The 24,462-nt window shown below is 37.6% G+C and overlaps 1 protein-coding gene across 1 annotated transcript in view; it reads left to right on the top strand.

Annotated features, from left to right (window-relative positions):
* The window catches only part of LOC106867808 (atrial natriuretic peptide receptor 1), an 898,165-nt gene that overhangs the window by 846,753 nt on the left and 26,950 nt on the right, over positions 1–24,462 (top strand). The window contains exon 19 of the mRNA XM_052970159.2: positions 14,324–14,498. Coding sequence (XP_052826119.1) covers positions 14,324–14,498 — 175 coding nt within the window. The remainder of the gene's footprint in view (positions 1–14,323; positions 14,499–24,462) is intronic.

The raw sequence follows: 24,462 nt of genomic DNA, 5'->3' as shown, positions 1-24,462 counted from the left end.
AAATTTGTCTGACAAAATAGTGATCAACTTGTTGCAAATGTAGACAATACTTGTCCAAGAGTTATGCAGTGGAATTGAACCTGGAGGCATACAATCATGCCTAAACCTACCAATAATATTAATAATGATGATGAATTAGTAAATTAAAATACACAGTGTGTACAACAGACAAGGCCTCTGAGTATGTTGAAACAGCCAAATTCTGGAATATGCCAATCCACACATATAGAGAGATGGAGGCTAATTGACTAGATATTGTCATCAAAGATCATCAAGGAAAGAAATCCCTCCTAAATGATGTGTCAATCCCAACAGTTTATAATGCTGCTCTTAATGAAGGAGAGAAATTATCCAAATATAATGACCTGGGAAAATGTATAACTTAAATTTGGGGACTAAAACCAAAAACTCTTCCTATGCTCACCGAACTTGAAACAGCATGGCTAGAAAGGGAACTTCTGTATCCTTAAATAAGTGCCAATAATATAAAGAAGGGTGGTGAGCTGGCAGAATCGTTAGCATGCCAGGAAAAATGTTTAGCGGTATTTCGTTCTGAGTTCAGATTCCGCTGAGGTCAACTTTGCCTTTCATCCTTTCGGGGTCAATTAAATAAGTACCAGTTACGCACTGGGGTTGATGTAATCGACTTAATCCTTTGTCTGTCCTTGTTTTTCCCATCTATGTTTAGCCCACTGTGGCCACTAAAGAATTAAATAATATAAAGAAGTTGATTCTGTCCCTCTGTACCTCACTGTAAAATGTTGCTTTGTTGAGCCATCAACGGAATCTCTATGCAGTAGGAGGACTTTCAGGAAACAGTAGGCAAATAGAGGCATACCTTAACTGGTTTCAGGACATGTGATTTTACTCGAAAAATTACATAACACTAAAAAACATTTTAAAAGATTTATAAGCTAATATTTGTTTTAATAAACCATTTGTACATATTTTCACAAGCATTTTTATTCAATTTTCCACTTCAGTATTAATTTTTAGATTTTTTTTTATTTTTATTTTTATGCTTTTAACTATGTTTGCTGAGACCAACGTAAAGTCAGATAAATCAATTGAAGAGTTGAGGTTTATTTTTTCCTTTCTTTTCTTAAAAAGTAAAAAAGAAGACAATGTAAAGTCAAAAAAGATGTAATTTGAAACAAAGTAAGTTGAGATATGCCTGTATTTCAAATAGTTTATCTGTCTTCTTCTATGATGGAGGTCTGCACAATCAAATCTAACCCATGGCTATATCACAACAACAATGTGGCCTTGTGTCTCGCTGAAGGAAAATTTATTTGTATGGAATGTAAATATTTGTTTGGGAAAAATTCCATGTTAAGTCCCTGTTCAACAGATCAATTAAGTCAACGGATCAATTAAGTCAACAGATCAGATAAGTTAACATTATATTTCAGTAAAGATCAATAATACTTAATAGGAAGACAAAAAATAAGTACACATAACAGACAAAAATCATCAGAAATAATCTTCAATTAGACTTAAAGACCATAACATGTGACTGGTGTCATCAATCTTCAGATTGGCTGCTATTGTTGTCTATGAACCCTGGGGTCATCTCTGAGCCAGAAGACCTATGATCCAGCCATGACCATCCTATCATTCATTCAGACACAGTGTATCTAAGAGTACATTATCTCATATATAATATAGTGGTAAACATTTGTGGTTATAGTTATTGATTAACCCTGAGTTCTGATCCAGTAGGCTTTCAATAAAAGATGTCCCAGCTGTACTGTTCCATCTCTTATTCAGACAAAGTGTATCTAGGACTACATTGTGCAGTAGTAAATACTAGTAGCTGTAGTAAGGCAGTGAGCTGGCAGAATCATTAGTATGCTGGACGAAATGCTTAGTGGTATTTCATCTGTCTTAACGTTCAGGGTTCAAATTTTGTCGAGATCAGCTTTGCCTTTCATCTTTTCAGGATCAATAAAATAAGTACCAGTTTAGCAAAGGGCTCAATGTAATTGACTTACCCCCACCCTCCTTCAAAATTGCTGGCCTCGTGCCAAAACTGGAAATTAATACAAATGGTTGTAGTTGAGTCACAAGAAGCAAGGGACAAATGGTTAGAACAATTACATCAACAAAATGCAATCTGCAAGAGCCAAGAGTCAAAAGAGGAAAGAGAAAAACGTTTAAAGAATGCAAGACAAAGACAAGCTGCCTGAGTTGCTAATGAGAAAATAAGTCAGTGAGAAATCAATGGGAAAACCAGGAGCAAACAGCTGCTGCAATATTATGCTAATCCTCAGAGGAAAGATGTAAGCGTCATCAACAAGATGAGCTGAATATGTTTGACAAAAGGGTTGTACCTTTTAAGGGGACTTGGAAAAGATCAGCTTTCAACCATGATCCAAAACAGGATTATTCTACAGAGAAATTGGTTGATATTGGAGCAATGTTAAAAGAGTGCAGTTTTTGTAAAAGAAATAAATGGGAAAGAAAAACCACCACATTGTGTTGTGGTGGAGGAACGGTTATTTTACCAAAGTTTGGCATGCCCCTAGATACTTTGAAAGCATTGCTTTTAGGAAACACACCAAGGAGCATGCACTTCTTGAAAAACATTAGGAATTCTAATTCTGCTTTCCAAATTACCTCCTTCAGTAGCAATATTCTTTTCTACTCTAGGCACAAGGCCCAAAATTTTGGGGGAGGGGCCAGTCGATTAGATTGACCCAGTGCGCAACTGGTACTTAATATATCGACCCCAAAAGGATGAAAGGCAAAGTCAACCTTAGTGGAATTTGAACTCAGAATGTAAAGACAAAATACCACTAAGCATTTCGCCTGGTGTACTTACATTTCCGCCAGCTTGCCACCTTGCTTTGTTAGCAATATTATGAGAGGAGAGAACATGAAGCCAACTTTTAAATATGAAGGTCAAGTATACCATTGTATTGGATCCTTGTTGCGAACTGAAGGCAAAATCCTCAGTTTTTACAGCTATATTTTATGGTAAATTACAAGGAGTAGGCTTTGCAATGGTCATTTAACCTTCCAAATTTGAAAGAAGAGTTAATCTTTGATCTGCAGGGTATGATGCATGCAAACAATAGCTATATCAGAAGCTTCAAGCATGCACTGGAATCTGCACCACCCACTGAATACAAGATAGTTACTGATGCAGACAAAACACCTATGGCTGAGCACAGAGGCCACTACAATGCCCCTGCTGCAAATGAAGTAGCAGCAATTATTACAGGTGACAAGTATGGGAAGAGAGATATTATTATTCAAGGAAGAGGAAATAAGTTTCAACAGATAAATGCAACCCACCAATCTTATGATGCACTCCAGTATCCATTAATCTGTGTATTTGGCCAAGATGGATATCACTTTGGTATAAAAAAAAAAACAGATACGAAATTTCCTTCAACATATGTGATAGAATTTATCTCCCTTCATAAAATTGGTAAACTTTGTATTTTCATTTATTATTATTATTATTATTATTCAGTTGTTTTATTTTTATAATGTGCTTTCACTTCACTACCGAGCGCAGCTCTGTGTGCCTTGGGTATGTGCTGTGGTTTGCTGTGATGCTTTTATGGTTACTGTATTGAAAGTGTTTTGCATAGGATGTGTGCAGTGCCCAGTAGTGCAATTTTCTGTATGTTATATATATTTGTAAGTCCTGGTGTTTTTGTTATGTATTTGTCTGAATATTTTTTTATTAAACCTATGATAGGAATTGTTTCTGTTTTTAGATTCCACATTCGAGTTATCTCTATTTTCAGGTCTTTGTATTTGGAAAGTTTCTCCATTTCTTTTAGGGAAACGTTGTCATCTGCTGGTATTGATACATCAATTAGAAAGCATTTTTTTCCTTCATGATCTTTGATAACTATATCTGGTCTTATTATTATTATTTTTATTATTATTATTGTTGTTGTTGTTGTATAATGAATTCAGAAGTGATTTCCCAATTGGAGAATAAAATGTATCCCTCTATAAGGAACAATTTCATTCCAAGGCAACGCCGGGTGCCTCTGCTAGTATCTAATAAACTAAGTATTTTATAGACAATTAATCAACATCAAGTCGATCTAGTCGACGTGGTCCCTTGCTGGTTATTGAAATAAAAAAGGGTTACGAATATGTCTATAAATACTCATAATACACAAAGTTTGAATACTATCTCTGGTAAATGATATTTTACTAAAATATGTGTGTGTGTATGTGCGTGCGTGTGTGATCCAAATTCCGTCTAGACCAAGCTAGGTTTTATATCTGTATATCATAACCCTTCTGACAACAGTGCTATTTATTTAATTAGATTTGTGTTAGTATTTTTGTAACCAAGGTAATTTTAATTGGCTAATAATTCATATACTATTTATATAGTAGGTAAAATAAGGGTTAACTATGTTTTGGTTTTTATTCGTTTTCTATATATCGTCAACCAAGTCACCGTGCACTCCAATTCAACTTTTTAAAGTTACCATTCATTTCCCGCCTACGCTGCGTCTTATCCAGCCTTTTCTCTCTCTCATCTCAATTCTTTCTCCCGTTCGCTCTATTTCTCATTTTGTATCTATCGCTCCATGTCTATCTCTCTCTTTCTCTATGTGTATATGTACACACACACCTTCCTCGCCTGTTCTCTAACGCTGTCTCACATACACATTTTTTCTCTCTCTCTCTCTTGCCTCTGTCTGTCACACTCGCACTTGTTCATATATATATATTATATTACTCTCTCTCTTTCTCTCAACATGCACCCACCTCTCCTCGCATCGTCGGTATACCACTCTCATCTATTGTCTATGTGTCATTCATCACCACCATGCTAACTACTGTTGTCCATTATGTCTATTGACATTCCCTCTCAAATAAACCATACAACCAGACACAGTAAATATCAACACTGAAATAGAATATTTCTACCCAAAATTCAGTTATTATATCACACGAGACAAGTTATGTTTCTATAGTTACAGCCACTTTCTCTAGCTGCCCGCCACCTTCAAAAATATACGCAAATTATATAAAAGGAAAAATTCAAATAAAAAGTAACTTCAGGTTTAATTAGAGAAACGTAATTTGAACACTAATTATAAAGATGTCAGCGAAACCTATAAATTGCATCGCTATAGGCCTCGTGACTATTATAACCATTCCACTACCGCAATGTATGAGAAGCGGTGGAATAACATAGTGGAATATGTTACACATGTCCGCTCGTTTTACTAAAAACCCCTTTCAGCATTATTAGAAAGATTAGAAAATGTAATTTGTTGCTGTTGCAATATTAATCGACTCTATTCTTCATTTTTTCTTCTTTTTTTTTTCCAGTTTCAACAACGTCCATTATTAATTGATTCCAGTTTGTATGGATATTGTTGGACAAATTCAGCTTTGTCACGTTTGGGTATATATATTCTGGTGTGTGTGCCGAACACAGGCGTCTCTGTTGCCTTGAAAATATATAGTGGTGGTGGTGGTGGGGGGGGGAACCAACATTTGTTGATTCTTATGGTGCCTTTCCCGGACCCTATCACATACGTAAAATATTAGGCTAATTAAATTTTATACATTCAAAATGAAGTTCAGGTATAAAAAGAAATAAGCTTAAAAAGAATTTACTATATCAAATAAACTAAAAAAGAGCAAGTAAATTTATTGACTTTTAGAACTTTCTAAATGTATTATATTTTGCATCATTGCTGTCAATAAATAATTTAGCAACTTCTTCACACCTAATCTTTTTCAAAACATCTCTGTGAACGTGGCATATTAGAATATGATTCAACCTTTGCTGAGTCATGGTCGATCGCAGCCAAGTTTTGAGTCTCCGCAGAGTGCTAAAAGATCTTTCAGCTTCACAAGAACTGGTTGGAAACAATGAAAGTAGCTTGAGCAATTAGTCTTTTACTTTTTTACTTGTTTCAGTCATTTGACTGCGGCCATGCTGGAGCACCGCCTTTAGTCGAGCAAATCGACCCCAGGACTTATTCTTTGTAAGCCTAGTACTTATTCTATCAGTTTTTTTTTGCCGAACCGCTAGGTTACGGGGACGTAAACACCCCAGCATTGGTTGTCAAGCGATGTTGAGGGGACAAACACAGACACACAAACATATACACACAGATACATATATACACGACAGGCTTCTTTCAGTTTCCCTCTACCAAATCCACTCACAAGGCTTTGGTCGGCCCGAGGCTATAGTAAAAGTCACTTGCCCAAGGTGCCACGCAGGTACCATGTGGTTGGTAAGCAAGCTACTTACCACACAGCCACTCCCGCGCCTTACTCAGCATTTGCAAACAAGCGATCTAGTCTTTCTCATTCGCAAAACCAGCGTCACTTAATTTTGTTCAGATTGCTTCCATTTTTCGTGTATCGATACATACGACGAACTTCTGGTTGCATTTCACTGAATATTTTACGATGTTCCAAGAGAGATGATCCACTATGATCATTTCCATAAATAAATATTTTGTTCCTTGAAGAAAATTCATCAAGCTCTGGATACTGCATGATCACTTCAGCACAAAACTTTTCAATTTTTTCATCATCTCATAGGCGTAGGAGTGGTTGTGTGGTAAGCAGCTTGCTTACCAACCACATGGTTCCAGGTTCAGTCCCACTGCGTGGCACCTTGGGCAAGTGTCTTCTACTATAGACTCGGGCCGACCAAAGCCTTGTGAGTGGATTTGGTGGACGGAAACTGAAAGAAGCCCGTCATATATATGTATATATATATATATATATATATATATATATGTGTGTATGTATGTTTGTGTGTCTGTGTTTGTCCCCCCAACATCGCTTGACAACTGATGGTGTGTTTACGTCCCCGTAACTTAGTGGTTCGGCAAAATAGACTGATAGAATAAGTACTAGGCTTACAAAGAATAAGTCCTGGGGTCGATTTGCTCCAGCATGGCCACAGTCAACTGACTGAAACAAGTAAAAGAGTATCTGCTAAATCCTGAGAAAAAAAAAAAAAGAATCTTTCAAATCTGCTATTGCAGTATCCACATACTGTATTCTGCAATGATATCCAAAACAGTGCAATGTTGATTATTTTAATGCATTACCTTCCTGGTATCTTTTAGGAACTTTTTGTTGCCTGGGTTGCTCCAAAGGTGAAATATCAAGTTGATAAATCATTTCTTCTGCTGTATTGAACAGCTCCTGAAATATTTCTTCACTGCGTAGACCTTTTTTTTTTAGTCCCCCCCCCCCCGCACCAGTTTGACACTATGCAATACACCACTTAGATTGACGGTAGTACTTTGTTCTTTTTAATTGGGAAAAAGTAGGGGGCACAAAAGATGGTTTGTACCCCTTTGCTGAAAAAGTGAGTGGGGGCGGAATCCTCCCCTTGTACCCCACTGAAACAAGGCCCTTGGCCGCACACTAACCGAAGAAAGCAAAGTCATAAATATTAATCCCTTTCGGGTAATACAACAGTTGTGGATGGAATATTATAGCAGACGTTCTGAGATGGCAAGGCACACCATCACAGCTGTTTAATTCTTTCTAACAAAGGCACAAGGCCAGAAATCTTCAAGGGAAGGGTGTAATCGATGCCATTAATTCCAATACTTCACTGGTACTTTGCTATATTGACCCCGAAGAGACGAAAGGCAAAGATGACCTATGCAGAATTTGAACTCAGTACGTAAAGTGTCGATGATAACCTACCTTTTGGTATTGTGTAACTAGGACTTTGTTGCCAAAAATCATTAGCTTTAAGAACACAAAGTGAAAGTAAAATATTCAACATTGAATGTCAGCGAATATTATTTGATCTGTCAGTATAATGAACAATAAAGTCCAAATGATTCAATATGAACAACTCGAGTGATTTATTGTGAAATGAAAATGATTATGATCTATCTGAATATGTAAAGCCTTGATGATTTATTACTAACTAGCTGACCTAGTGCCGTCAAAGATGACGGCTAATTGTAGTATTTTATATATAAATATGGATGGTAAATCAAATTAATACACTTGTCAATGTTCACATACTTCCCTTGTACACACACACACATACACAGAGTTGAAACGCTGTTTGATTTTTCTTGTCAGCGTTGAATGTTCATCATCCCATCAGTTTGCCGTCACCCCATCCTTCCTTATTCATCTATCACCCCTTCCTTTTTCATTCATATGTTGTGACGGAGAAATACACAAGAGTATTATTATTAAAGTAGATACTAAAATATGAAAGCCAAAATATTTCATTTGGAAGATAGTACGGAGATCTAAGCATTGCTGAGTATGTACGAAAATTTATGGAGATATGGACGTGTGGTTCACTTCCACTTTGTGGTCTTAAAGCGAAAATATCCTTCGTTATATTCCTTGCTTTCCTAAGACAGTAGGATGTAATTCGCAGTAGATCTACCTGCTTGGTCTTTGTTGGTCGAGCGATCACGTAGCATCCTTGAAGGCAGCGAGCTGGCAGACTCGTTAGCATGCCGGACAAAATGCTTAGCAGCGTCCATCTGAGTTCAAATTCCGCCGAGGATGACTTTGCCTTTCATCCTTACGGGGTCGATAAACCAGCTGAGCATTGGGGTCGATCTAACCGACCTATACCTCGGTTATTGCTGGCTTTGTGCCAAAACTTGAAAGCAATATTTTCTGTAAATATAACATCATTTTTTTCTTTAGAACTATCATGAAATCGTTCAATGTGTTACATTTTAAAAAATGCTTTTATTTTTACTGTCAGCACTTTTTCGTAATGTGGCAGCTTTAGAAGGGTGGTGTGCACGTTCATATTTACAAATTACTAATAATATTTTGGAAAGTGCACGACTTTTCAGTAGATCTCTGTCAGAGTCCTTTAGGATGAAACTGATCGCGTCGCTTGCAAGTGCGTCCCAAATCTTATCTACCTGAAAGCTAGCTCTGAACCAGACCCCAGCACCATAACTGGCCCCTTGCCTCACGGATAGGCGCTGGCCGACGTCTCCCAAAACTGAATTTAAGCATACTGTCTTGTTTTAATGTCTGCTGTTGTTACCACCTTAGGATCTTTTCCTTTTAGCCGGGCCAAAGGGAAAAGATCCCCCCCCCCACCTTATATTACTTTAGTATGTTACTGATCACTTCGATTTCCGAGGAGCCCAATGACATGACAGCATTATTCCGCATATGCAGACACGGCTCTTTTGAGCTTCAAGTTTCAATAGAATGTTCCCTGACATATCTAACGTTAAACTGACTCAAAGCATAACAGATTGAGCGTAGCTAGAAATGTTTCCTATGTATAGCGTCTTATGACCACTGAACAGTGGTGTTATTGTGCAAGGAATTATTGAAAAAAGGACTGGTTGCATTCAAGATAGCTATCGAGTTGCAATGGTCAGGTCTGTCATATCCACGGCCATTTCTTTCTATGACAAATTGCAGGAATGGAGATTATCTTCAGCAGACCTGGAAATCGCATCGGTCTGTGTGGAACTAATAACACTATCTAGGTCAATTGTCAACCCTTTTTGCAAGTACTTTGGTTGAAAGCTTTAATTCTTATTAAACTGAACCCGAAAGTATTGCATCATCGTTTTGTACGAGTGCATCATCTTAGGAAGTAAAAATTGGTCAGCTGAAGTTCAGAGAGTTTAAAACATAGTCAGGTGTCCGGTTTTTTTTTTTTCAAGAAAATTTTCCTCAATTTTGACCCGATTGTCATTGGAGTTGCTAATAAAAATATCTAGATAATTCTTGGTGTTTAACAATCAAAATTCTTTTCTTTGTTGGATTCCAGGTCAATTTTTTCGCACACGATAATTTTCAATTTTTACAAAAGCGATGTCTAAGTTGGGACAAAACGAATAATGACTAATTTCAATAATTTCTTCTCTGTAACTGCATGGTCGTAAATATATCTTGAAGAAAGCCACTCCAGCAGATCGTAAAAAAAAACAAAAAACTATGGAGAATATTTTATGTAGAGATTTTAGATTTAGTCAAGTTTCTTTAATTTCATATCATGTACCATTATAGGAAAGTGGGTTATACATCATTAGATGTACGCCTGACTTTCCTATATTAAATTAGGAATTGAACGGAACGCTGAACTCCAAACTATCAACATAAACAACATTTATTCAAGGTGGTCTTCGGTGTGTGAGAACATGGTTGTTGGGACGTTGGTATATTGATGTGAGCTGTCTAGCGTGAGTTCGAAAGATGGAGAGACACCTAGACACGTCCTTGCTCAATCGCTGGCCAGCAAGAAAGAGATCGATCAAAGCGGGAAAGCTTGGTTGTTGAATTCCACGCATGCGTGAGACTACGCATGCGCACGCTATTACTACAGGGCACCCCTCGCCAGTGTGGAACGCACGATAATATAATTTTTTTTGGAACGCCTGAGGCAGGATGGCCACTGAAAACCACCCACAAGATGTAGCACAAACACACACAAAGAAAATGAGAGAAATGAAATGTACACTCGTGTGATACATGCATGCAATGTACAAATTGAAGGAATGAAAGAAAAACATGCAATATGGTGTGTCCCTGGTGGTGGGGTTGTTGGCGCACGACATTGTGGTAGACAGTACATTGATGGAGAAAACGTTGGCGCAGGAACTGTAATATAGCTGTGTTCTGTATGTGTGGTGGTAATGATGTCCTGTTGAAACTTGGCGACGTCGGGGGAATGCTTGTAGTTGGTAGTAGTAGTTGTTGTCGTCGCGGTGGTAATCTTGGTTGAACGAAGCTGGTGGCGAAAAGGCTGCTTGGTGAAGAGGTACGCTTTTACAGATGGTCGTACAGAGATAATCTCTGTACGACCATTAGCGTCGACCTTGATGAGATTTTTAACCCAAGAGGAAATTGTTCGCATGCACGGTCGAACACACAAAATAATATATCAAAGATGATATACAAATATGTTATACTACGATAACATAAATAGCCAGTAATGAGACGATAAAAGATGATAAACACAACCGTATAAAATGAATAACAAGAGATATTTAGTGTGGCATAAAAGATGTATGTGTATGTGAGAGTGTGAATGCGACATATAAGAACATAATAAAAAAAAACAGGCCGTCTATATGTATGTGAGATATTACAGCAGATAGAAAGTCAGTACACGTGAGAGTTTTATACCAAGTTCTTGAGTACACAATTGGAAGTATCGCAGGCTGTAATTCTTGTCTGTTTATTATCGTGGTGAAGCTAAGTCACCTAATAGAATCGAAGAGAGAGATTTGCCGCGGTAATTTAGTTTGGTGTACATAGTAAGTCGTGTTGACTATGGTTGGAGATGTTGGTGGTCATCGTTGCTTGGTAGTTCAGTCTCCATGGCCGCATTTGTTCTTTAGTTGGGGTCACCAGTTATAGGTTGGTAGTCCAGAATCCATGGCCGCGTTTTTTCTTAGTCGGGGTCACCACTTTATAGGTTGGTAGTCCAGAATCCATGGCCGCGTTTGTTTCTTAGTCGGGGTCACCACTTTATAGGTTGGTAGTCCAGAATCCATGGCCGCGTTTGTTTCTTAGTCGGGGTCACCACTTTATAGGTTGGTAGTCCAGAATCCATGGCCGCGTTTTTTCTTAGTCGGGGTCACCACTTTATAGGAATGTTGGTTATCAGTTATATAGAAATAGTTGTTATTGTAGCTCAGCGGGCTGCGTGTCTGAATCACGTCGGGGTCACCACTTTATAGGAAAGTGGGTTATACATCATTAGATGTACACCTGACTTTCCTATATTAAATTAAGATATGAACGGAACGCTGAACTCCAAACTATCAACACAAACAACATTTATTCAAGGTGGAAAATATACATCTTTAATCTTGTTTGTTGAGACGTCTTCGGTGTGTGAGAACATGGTTGTTGGGACGTTGGTATATTGATGTGAGCTGTCTAGCGTGAGTTCGAAAGATGGAGAGACAGCTAGACACGTCCTTGCTCAATCGCTGGCCAGCAAGAAAGAGATCGATCAAAGCGGGAAAGCTTGGTTGTTGAATTCCACGCATGCGTGAGACTACGCATGCGCACGGCGTTACTACACCATATTCCATCTTTTATTTGACCAAGGTAATTTAAATATTTGTTGCAATTTTGATACGTCTTAGAATGGATATTAATGTGTATGAGTCCCTTTTCAAATGTAATTCTGGAGAAGTGAGGAGGTAAATTTACCACGTCTTATTTTGTCACAAATAAATTTGTCTTTTATATGCTCAAAGAGAACGGTAATAATTTTCTGAAATAGTGTTCTAAATATGTTATAGTTTTTTTTTTTTTTTTTTTTTAATGCATTTAGAGAAAGTTATTTGCTTAGTTTTGATGTAGCTTTTCTAAGGTAGTGAACATTTGTAAAAAATATATTGAGTCAAAAATGCAGTAAATCTTATTCTTCCACGACCGCCATCTTTGAAATTTTGGAAATAAAAAAAATTTCATTTTCATTTTGTTATTGATTTTTATAGGTTGTCATCAATTCTTAATTCCTTACTCTCTTTTTACTCTTTTACTTGTTTCAGTCATTTGACTGTGGCCATGCTGGAGCACCGCCTTTAGTCGAGAAAATCGACCCCAGGACTTATTCTTTTGGAAGCCTAGTACTTATTCTATCGGTTTATTTTGCCGAACAGCTAAGTTACAGGGACGTAAACACACCAGCATCGGTTGTCAAGTGATGGTGGGGGACAAACACAAACACACATACATATATATATACATATATACGACGGGCTTCTTTCAGTTTCTGTCTACCAAATCAACTCACAAGGCTTTGGTCGGCCCGAGGCTATAGTAGAAGACACTTGCCCAAGGTGCCACGCAGTGGGACTGAACCCGGAACTATGTGGTTGGTAAGCAAGCTACTTACCACACAGCCACTTTTGCGCCTTCACGATTTTTATCGACCATTTTATTTACTTATAACGAAAGAATATTACAATTTTCTCGTGCAAAAAAAAGTAGCAAAACCAAAAAGAAAAAAAAAAAAAAGAAACGAATTTTGCCCTTCAAAATGAAATTCAATGAGGCAGCCGACAAATTCAATGTCACTGTTACATTTGTCATAGCTACCCTCCTACCACACCTTGCTTTGAAAAAGTGAACTTCCTTGTTAACATAGTTTCAAATAGGTCGTCTGTTTGCTTTACAGATTACAGAGAAAGGTATCTATATCTCCTCTATTTCGAGGAAGTAATGTGAGTTTTCGACAGCCTCTTCTTTCCGGCTATGTATTTTACAAATATAATGCTAAACATTCCAAATTTAGCCGGGAATATTTACATAAAAAAGTTGAAATTACGAGACAGCCGTATTTTTTTTATTCAAGTTGCTAATTTACCTGTTGATATAAGCTTTTTTTCCTTTTTTTACTTAATCCCATAGAATCCACTGTCGTTTTTCTTTGATTTATGGCCGAACTAAATGAATTCAAGACTAAATTAACAAAAATTTTCTCGACTTTCTGCGTAGCTCAATAACAAAATTTACAATTACTTCTAACATAGGCTCAAGACTTGGTATACCTACACAAATGTGCCCCGAATCACAACTTTATTTCTTCATAACTTTTAGAAGAATGGATATTTTCTAAAATGAAATTTCATTGAAAAAACACCGGTTTCCTGAATGTTGTGAGGAAACAAAGTCCACTCGTGTGAATTATCCAAAACTTCTCTCTCCTACTCCTGAAAAAATTTTAACAGCAAAATTGCAATATGATTGCAATGCACACCATTTAAAAGCGGTTTTGTTTTTCCCTGGCTTCAGTCATTAGACTGCGGCCATGCTACGGCATCATCTTGAAGTATGTTAGGTCAAACGAATTGCCCTCATTACATTTTTCAAGCCTGCTTCTTATTCTTTCGTTTTTTTTTTTGTTTGTCTAACCGCTATGTTACGGAGATGTAAACAAACTACACCAGTTGTCAAGCAGTGACAAACACGCACACACATATATGCGATAGGCTTCTTTCAGTTTCCCTCTACTGAATCCACTCGCAAGGCTTTAGCCAGCCTGTGGCTACTGTAGAAGACACCTGCCCAAGGTGTCCTGCAGTTGGACTGAACACGAAACCATGTGGTTGGGAAGCAAACTTAGAATGCAGCCACACAGAAAATTTCATCAAAAGACAGCCAATGTTATGAGTTATGAGGAAACAAAGTCATTGGGGGCAGTCACTTGTGTAGGTATTCCAAGACTTCATATTGAGAAATATCTTTCATTCCAAAGTTGACCTTGGCAGGATTTGAACTTGTATATTAAGGGACATAACTAAATATCACAAGGTATTTTCCTTCTACTCTACTGATTACACTAATCCACCAACATTTTGTTTTATGTTTTCAGGTTGAAACGATAGGCGATGCCTATATGGTTGCCTCTGGACTTCCAGTGAGGAATGGCAATCTTCATGCCAGAGAAATAGCAAGAATGTCATTAGCATTACTTAGAAGTGTGCTCTCATTTAAAATTCGACATCGACCAAATGATCAGTTAAAACTTCGAATTGGATTACATACTGGTAAGTAGATGTGGTCTACATGTTGTCAGCGTTGTCAGTTATTGTAGCTGTCATTGTCGTTGTTCTGTTTGATTTTTGTTTTTTTTAACTCCAGGTTAAACCCTTATAACAGTTGGATTTGACCCTATGTTTTGCCACATAGAAATCACAAGTTGATCATGTGCACAAATTCAATTTCAGCCCAATCAATGGCTGTTGTTCGTATGATAAACTAATGGCATGACTAGAACCTTCTATGAACAGAGCCTACAAATACAACTCATTTGAGTGTGAAAATCTCATAGTGATTCTGGTCCTGGTGGTATTCACTCTCAACACATAGCTGTTTTCACAGCTGCATGTTCAACATGGCATGATAGAAGATGAAAACATACCACAGCAGGCAACAAGAATATGTACTGATGTGTAAAAATCAGCCTGAATGTTGATTTTCTGACAAAGGCTTTTTGTAATTGTCATATATGTCAGTTCATCTAAATATTTCTTCTTTTGTATTGCATGAACACTTTCTGTAACAATGTAGCAATAAATTATAATCATATACATAAGACAAGCTGTCTCTCTGACTTGCTACATCCTAGTCTTGTAGGTCTAGGATCACAGATTTTATTATTAATTAATGCTGCCATAGTTTACTTTGTCTTTCAAGTTCGATGAAATAAATACCAGTTAAATACCGGAACCAAAAGTTCAGGCCTTGTACCTACAGTACAAGGGATTATTAGTTTCTTGAAAGATGATTGTAATTATCATAATTAGCTTGCAAATCGTAATTTGTGTGAAAAAATGTTAAAAAAAAAAAACCCCATCTCGCTGTGAAACAGAAGAGATCTCTGAGATGTGACCATCCAGCATTTTATTTATACATGATGTATCTGGAACTATATTATCCCATGTATCCTCCTTTGCTGGTTAGCCCCAGGTCAGCTCTGACCCAGCAGATCAATGATCAAATGTAATATATTTTTAACTTCAGTGTTAACTTTAGTCCTAGGTCAACCCTAATTCTGTATATGTATGATCAAAGATGTTTCTGTTGTGGACATTTTAAAAAATTTAGATATAGTGTGTATAGGATAATACATTATCTAATGTGTCCTATCTTGTGGAAGTGCAATGGCCCAGTGGTTAGGGCAGCGGACTCGCAGTTATAGGATCGCGATTTCAATTCCCAGACCGGGCGTTGTGAGTGTTTATTGAACGAAAACACCTAAAGCTCCACGAGGCTCCGGCAGGGGATGGTGGCGAACCCTGCTGTACTCTTTCACCACAACTTTCTCTCACTCTTACTTCCTGTTTCTGTTGTGCCTGTAATTCAAAGGGTCAGCCTTGTCACACTGTGTCACACTGAATATCCCCAAGAACTACATTAAGGGTACACGTGTCTGTGGAGTGCTCAGCCACTTGCACGTTAATTTCATGAGTAGGCTGTTCTGTTGATTAGATCAACTGGAACCCTCAACGTCGTAAGCAACGGAGTGCCAACAACAACAATGTGTCCTACCTAATTGAACGTAGTTTGAGTAAAATTTGGTTGTTATTTCAACCAAGTTGAGCAATTATGTAGAGGTTTCCCTTGTTAACTCAAGCATTTTTATCATATTGTCCTAACAATACCTGTTGAAGAATTAACTCAGACATCGATAGTCATTAAGAGTTTTGCAAATGATATTGGCTATTTTCCATCTAATCTCGCTCAGAATTGGTTTCATTAAATGCCTCGTATTTTGGGATATTTGAATAGCTGCTATAATTGAAACTGAAGAATTCCATGGCATCAACACTAAAACCTTGCATGATTAAAAATAGCAGAATTTTATTTGATGGTTTTTGTTGGTGTTTTATTATTTTTTTTAATCTGAGAAGTCAAAGAAAACAAGGTGTATGTATGTGTGTGTGTGTGAGAGAGAGAGAGAGAGAAGGGGAAGACAGGTTTTAACTGATGTGTGTATGTGTGTGCACATACAGGTGTATTGTTCATGGTTTTAGTTATGAGGAAGGAACAATCACCGTGACTTTTCCAGGCCTGACTGTCAGGTTGGTGACATTAATGGTTCAGTTTTAAAATGTACATATGTTTATGTGTGCATACGTATATATATATATATATATACATATATATATATCTGTACATGTGGAAGTGTATGTATATGCATGTATATATAAGTTTATGTAAATGAATATATGTGTATGTAAGAATGTATGTGAATGGTGATGTGAAGGCACATAGCTTGGTAGTTCGGGTATGTGGCTCATGATCATAAGGTTAGGAGTTTGATTCCCAGTGGCACATTGTGTCCTTGAGCAAGACACTTCATTTCACATTGCTTCAGTCCACTGAGCTGGCAAAAATGAATAGTTCCTGTCACATTCTGTGTCATGCTGTACTCCCCTGAGAACTACGTTAAGGGTAGACGTGTCTGTGGAGTGCTCAGCCACTTGCACATTAATTTCATGAGTAGGCTGTTCCATTAATTGGATCAACTAGAATCTTTGTTGTCGTAACTGATGGAGTGTCAGTTATGTGAATGGTGATATATATATATATATATATGTGTGTGTGTGTGTGTGTGTGTATAGGTAACCTACCCTTCCATCTACTTGAAACATGTCATATTCAGTTACTAACATACACTAGCATTGTTAATTGCTACAAGGGGCAGAAGAGATGTACTAGAGAGAGAAAACTACAGATGCATCAAATTATTGGAGTAAGTTATGAAAGTTATGGCTCCTGTGCAGGTGGCACGTAAAATACATCATTTTGAGCGTGGCCGTTGCCAGTACCGCCTGACTGGCCTTCGTGCCGGTGGCACGTAAAAGCACCCACTACACTCTCGGAGTGGTTGGCGTTAGGAAGGGCATCCAGCCATAGAAACTCTGCCAAATCAGATTGGAGCCTGGTGTAGCCATCTGGTTCACCAGTCCTCAGTCAAATCGTCCAACCCATGCTAGCATGGAAAGCGGACGTTAAACGATGATGATGATGATGATAGGAAGAATTATTGTAAAATTGATTAGACAGAGAAGTTAGATTGGATGAGATACAGTTTGGTTTTGAACCAGGAATAAATACGACTGATGCCACCTTCCTAGTGAGACACCTGCAGAAGTACTTAGCTAAGAGTTAGCCACTATACCTGGCATTCTTCATTCTAGAGAAGGCCTTCAACAGAATGCCTTATTCTGTGAGCTAGTGGCTACTAAGAACACGAAGCGTAGACTAATGGCTTGTGAGGTCCATACCATGCATATATAGAAGCACAGTTAATACAGTGAGAGTTAGTAATGAGTGTAGTAACCTAGTCATGTAAAATTGGTTGTCCATGGGAAATCCTATATACTTATGACTTAGTTCATAGAGCTAAATCAGTAGAAAAATTGAAGAAAAAATTCCAGACCGAGAAGCAAATCAAGGAATCAAGTAGTGGTGGGGACAAATACACAAATATATATACGACAGGCTTCTTTCAGTTTCCATCTACCAAATCCCCTCACAAGGCTTTGCTCTGCCTAAGGCTATAGTAGAAAATGCTTGCCCAAGGTACCACACAGCGGGACTGAACCCAGAACCATATGGTTGGGAAGCAAACTTCTTACCACACAGCCTCACCTGCACCTATGATAAAATAAAATAGTTAAAGTTTTCTATTATGAATGTTAAATTAAATTAGATACTCCATAAACTATAATCCAAAATAGAACAACTGTGCACAGTACCACCCATGAGATTTCAACCATTTTTCTGTCCTAAGTTAGGTGACTGTGCTAACTCGTGTTTCATAGTAATCAAGTAAGCTGCATCCATTTAAATTATTGGCCATAAAAAGTCAATAAATACACCAGTTATGGTGTTTATATTTATCTTATCAGCCACACGAGGTCTCTGATATTTTATAGCACTTAATTCTTGGTTGTATTAGGTTATATAAAGATCAGTTCATGTTTTATTTTTTATTTATCATAATAACGAAGTTTCCATGTATAAAAATTCTCAATGTTATGATTGTGAAAAGTGTTAAAAATTAAAATGGAAATTTTTGATCATAAGCAATAAACTAAATTAAATTTTATGAGTATATATATTAACAACATAAATATTTAGGTATCTTTTCCTTCTTTTAACTTTTACTTGTTTCAGTTACTAGACTGTAGCCATGCTGGGGCACCACCTTGAAACATTCAGTTGAACAAATTAACCCCAGTACTTAAGCCTAGTACTCACTCTGTAGGTCCCTTTTGACAAAGTTATGGTGAGGTAAACAAACCAGATTGGTTGTCAAGCAGTGTTTGGGGACAAGCAAAACACAAAGACACTCACACACATATATTATCTATATCTATGTATATATAAATCATACATATATATACATATATGCATATATCATCATCATCTTTATCATCATTTAACATCTATTTTCCATGCTGGCATGAATTGAAAGGTCTGATCAGAGCTGGTAGGGCCAGGGGCTGCACCAGCCTCCATTGTCTGTTCTGGCATGGTTTCCATGGCTGGATGCCCTTCCTAATGCCAACCACACCACAGAATGTACTGGGTGTTTTTTATATAGCACCAGCACCAGTATCAATTCTGCTGTGGCGGATGGGTCTTCTTGAGTCCTGCAAGGCGCCAGATGTCTCAGTGTCTTGAGATTGGCCTTCAATACTTTGTCCGATGTCTTCCTGGGTTTCCCTCTTCTACAAATGCCATCCACTTTAAGTGATATATATATATATATATATATATATATATATATAAATATAAATAAATAGTTTTAGAGAAAAGAACCAAAGTTCATGAACTCATCCATGAAAATCCACAGTCACATATAGATATTTGAAATCAGCAACCCAAGAATATGTAACATCACATGCTCTTTTACTCTTTTACTTGTTTCAGTCATCCAGCTGTGGCCATAATTGAGTTTTTACCTGTAAATTTGGATTTTTATCCCTAATATTCTTCTTCTTCTTCTTCTTGTTATTATTATTATATCTATATCTATCTATTTATCTATCTATCTATCTATCTATCTATCTTTTCTTCTCTGGTCAATCTCTCATCAACTTTTTCAAGTATCACTTGAAAAGGAAGGTGCGAGTAGAGAGGCAAGTGTTGTCTAGCAAATGTTTCGAAAAAAGATGGATACATGTAGCAAGAATGGCACGTATAAATGACGAAGTCACCTTGACCATGTTTCTATAAAACGTTTTAAAATTTTGTAAACAGAGAGTTACTTACGTTTCTTGCATAAATAAAAGAAATTTTATTTAACAAATTGTGACACTAAGGACCGAGGTTACCGTGGTCTTTTCGTAGGTTTTTCTTTCCACGGATAACCTCCCCATTTATTGGGAATTTTCTGTATTATTTCGTATTTTTTGTAAATACCCCAAACATTTTGCGATGTTTTTTTTCATCGTTGTCCCCACTTTTGCTTTTTTTCTGCTTTGTTTTCGACCCCCTCGAAAAGAAAAACTCTACATTTGTATTTTGTCCCCTCTGTGTTGAGCCCTGTGTGGCTAATAAAGAAACCTATCTATCTATCTATCTATCTATCTATCTATCTATATATATATATATATATATATATATATATATATATATATATATGGCAGGCTGGCTGGCTTCTTTCAGTTTCTGTGTACCATATCCACTCGCAAGGCTTGCTCAAGGCAGCATACAGTGTGGCATAACCCATGGCAACATGCTTTTGAAACAAGCTTCTTAAATACAGTCATGCCAGTGCCTAGCTTTTTTTTTTTCTTTTTTTTTTCTTGCAAAATTCAAAGAACATTGAGTATTTCAGACATAATAACTCCTCTTAAATGATGTATAAAAGCATAAGACATGAAATGTTATGCAGCTGATGGTTTAGTGTATCAAAATATCAGAGATTACTAATAACAACCGAAAGATGTAAAACCAACATACTGGCATATTAAATCTTAAAAATTATTCTGTTTCCATGGATTTTAATATTGTCAATGAAGGTATCTCAAGACAGAAGGTAATAGATGGTATTTGGCGAATTAATTATGATATTGGTTTGTTGGCTGTATAGTAAATAGGTACCAGTTTTGTTATGGGCGACAAAACTCCTCCACTTAATATAAATGAATATCATGTCAGGGTTACATATAGTATTTAATCCTTTAATATTTAAACTGGTCATATCTAGCCAAAAAATTCTACCTGTTTGTTGTTCAAACTGGCGATATCCAGCATCTCACACCTACCCTACAATGTCATTCTAAAAATAAACACTCAGTCATCAAAATTTTTGAAGTTACAAGATAATGAATTTTTAATTCAAAACAATATGAATAAATAACACTGGTCTGCATTTGTGAATTTTTAAAAGATTTTTATTCATTTAATTTTATAGGCGCAGGAGTGGCTGTGTAGTAAGTAGCTTGCTTACCAACCACATGGTCCCGGGTTCAGTCCCACTGCGTGACACCTTGGGCAAGTGTCTTCTACTATAGCCTCAGGCCGACCAAAGCCTTGTGAGTGGATTTGGTTGATGGAAACCGGAAGCAGCCTGTCGTATATATATATATATATATATATATATATATATATATATATATATATATATATATATATATATATATATATATGTATGTGTGTGTATATGTTTGTGTGTCTGTTTGCCCCCCCCCCCCAGCATTGTTTGACAACCGATGCTGGTGTGTTTGCGTCCCCATAACTTAGTGGTTCAGCAAAAGAGACTGATAGAATAAGTACTAGGCTTACAAAGAATAAGTCCTGGGGTTGATTTGCTCGGCTATAAAGGTGGTGCTCCAGCATGGCCGCAGTCAGATGACTGAAACCCGTAAAAGAGGATGTGATATTACATATTCTTGGGTTGCTGATTTTAAATATCCAAACCAATTTGCTCTGTCACATAAGGTTGTTGAATAAAATACAAATTAATAATAAAAAATGTGAATTTTTAATAAATTGCTACTTTATTTATTAATTCATAATAGAATATAAGGATAAAAATCACATTAGTGATCTTTATCAGGTAGTCAGCATCCTATAACAATTTATGCGCAATTTATACACTAAAATTAATAATAACAAATGTATATTATTATTAATTTAATGTATAAATCGTTACTTTATTAAAATGAAGCAAGTAAACAAGGAAAAGCACGTTCTGTTAGTTTTAAGAACATATGTTTTCTAAATCAACATGAAATGAATCCGAATTATCAACATCAAACCAAATGAATGTAAAAAATATGCTCATAATGGTTAGCCTACAGATTGATTCAAAGGAAGGAGGACTGCTTTCACTTTTGCTCATGCTCTGCATCGGGACAATCACGTTTCAATGACCAGCAGTAATCTGCCATCATACTGACATTCCATTTGCCCTGGTATTGAATTTCCATGGTGCATATGTCTTTCCTTGTTCCTCATTGTAGCCCCCACAATTCTTGGGAGAATAGTCAAGATGCGAGTGCGAAAAATGCATCTTCACAATCATTCTTGACCCAAGTTGTTGGAAACTTGATATCGGGTCTTGGATCATTTTTTCATATTCTGGAGAGTGGCTGTTTCTCAAGAGGTTTTGGAGAATCTTGGAGAAGTTTGGAGAACCAAGCATTCACTTCAACACCTGCTAATGCTTCCTTAAAATGCTTGTCCCTCATCAGTTCCCAAATCTGGGGGCCAACAAAGATTCCTGCTTTTAGCTTGCCTTCACTTATATGAGGAAACCTTGACTCCAAGTACTTGAAAGCAGCTCCATGATAGTTCAGGGCCTTTGCAAAATTTTTCATAAGCCCTAATTTAATGTGAAGTGGTGACAGCAGAATGTTTTGGGGGTCAAGTAGTGGCACAACTTTCACGTTGTGATTTCCGGGTAAGAAGCTGGTTCTTGGTGGCCAGTCTTTTTGTTTATAGTGCTGGCTATCTGCCCTACTATCCCAAAGACACAGAAAACAGGGATACTTAGTGTATCCCCCTTGAAGACTTAGCAATACCTTTTAAATCACCACAAATTAGAAAATTGTGATTATGGTACTTGATTGCAGTTATTACTGTCTTCATATTTTTGTAAGTTTCTGGCATTTGGACACTATGGTAAATTGACACAAATGCAGCTGTGTTGCCATTGTAGAGAAGAACTTCCTTTAAATTTCAGTTAGAAGAATCAATGAAGAGCCTCCATTCATCTACTTTGTACCACATCCCCTATATGTTCAATAAGGCTAGAAATATTTGAACAGGAAACTAAAGAATCCTCTTCCTCAAAGAACTGAATGAATACCGTTTCACGATAACAGTACCAAGCAAATGTTGTTCCAGGAGCTAGAAGCTTGTGTTCCTGCAGTCTAGAGTAACTGTGCACTTTCTCATGGAAGGTTAAGCTCTCTAACCAAGTCACTGAGCACAACTTGGTCGAAGAATTTGGGATGGTCATTTGTTGGTGGCTCATTGTCTACTTCCACTTCATTAGTATCACCAGTATCAGACTCTGATGAAATTTCCCATGTCTCAGGTGGCACAGGTACAGGAATATCATCTGAGTGTGGAACAGGCCTTATTGTTGAAGGAATATCTGGGTATAGTATGCAATCTTTAGTCTTCTTCTTGAATCCAGCTACTTTAGTCATACAAAAACTGCTGTCATCGTAGTGGTTCATCTGCTCCCACCATACCATTAGTACTCCAAAGGGCATACATTTAAGTTTTCCAACTGACCACATTTGAAGCTTACTGATGCAACTCTTGCAAGTTTTGTGAGGTGAAAATGGCTTGTCTTGGTCTCCCTGTTTGCAGCCAAAATAAGCTAAATAGGTTTCTTTATTAGCCACACAGGGCTCAACACAGAGGGGACAAAATACAAATGTAGAGTTTTTCTTTTCGAGGGGGTCGAAAACAAAACAGAAAAAAAACAAAAGTGGGGACAACGATGAAAAAAAACATCGCAAAACGTTTGGGGTATTTACAAAAAATACGAAATAATACAAAACATTCCCAATAAATGGGGAGGTTATCCGTGGAAAGAAAAACCTACAAAAAGACCACGGTAACCTCGGTCTTTAGCGTCACAGTTTGTTAAATAAAATTTCTTTTATTTAAGCAAGAAACGTAAGTAACTCTCTAATTACAAAATTTTAAAACGTTTTATAGAAGCATGGTCAAGGTGGCTTCGTCATTTATACGTGCCATTCTTGCTACATGTATCCATCTTTTTTCGAAACATTTGCTAGACAACACTTGCCTCTCTGCTCTCACCTTCCTTTTCAAGTGATACTTGAAAAAGTTGATGAGAGATTGACCAGAGAGGAAAGTATTTGTCTCTAATCCTTTCAGACGCGTCCACCAGATGCATTCTTTGGCCATAGCCACAAGTACGATAAATACAGCTCTTCCTTTCCGTTTAAAGGAAGGAGGTGTGACGATATTGACGATAGACTCGGTTGATAAACCGACTCGTCCCACACGCGACAGCAGTCGTTCGACATCAGCCCACAGCTCCGAAATGGTTGGACACTGCACGAGGGCGTGCAGAACGGTTTCATCGCTCTGACCGCATCTCGGGCAGGTCGGCCCCACATTTCGCGAGCCGTGTCTATAGAGCTTATCCCGAACGGGTAGCGCCTCTCGGTAACACTGCCAGGCCAGGGATCTCTGGAAGTTGTCCATAGGTCCCGGCCCGAAAGTCGTCCTGAACAGGCGGGTCAGGTATTCCTCGTCGACGCCCAAGTTCGCCCCGAGATCGTCGTCGTACCTGCCCTCCACTAATCCCCTATAGAATGACTTCATTGTGATGCAGCCGCTCAAGGTCGACCCGGGACGGCAAAGTTGTTGCAGAGCAACGCGACACTCACGGTGCCATTCGCCATTCCTCGGCCTCTTTTTGATCCACGACTGCAGCTTGGTCATGGAGACGAGCTGCGGGAAAGCGCGTCGCACAAACGGCGACCACACCTGCTCACC

Source organism: Octopus bimaculoides, chromosome 8, assembly GCF_046866305.1.
Source record: "Octopus bimaculoides isolate indiv1 chromosome 8, ASM4686630v1, whole genome shotgun sequence".
In the NCBI taxonomy this organism is placed as follows: Eukaryota; Metazoa; Mollusca; class Cephalopoda; order Octopoda; family Octopodidae; genus Octopus; species Octopus bimaculoides.
The sequence above is the reverse complement of the archived record's forward strand: the minus strand, read 5'-3'. Positions and strand labels throughout refer to the sequence as shown.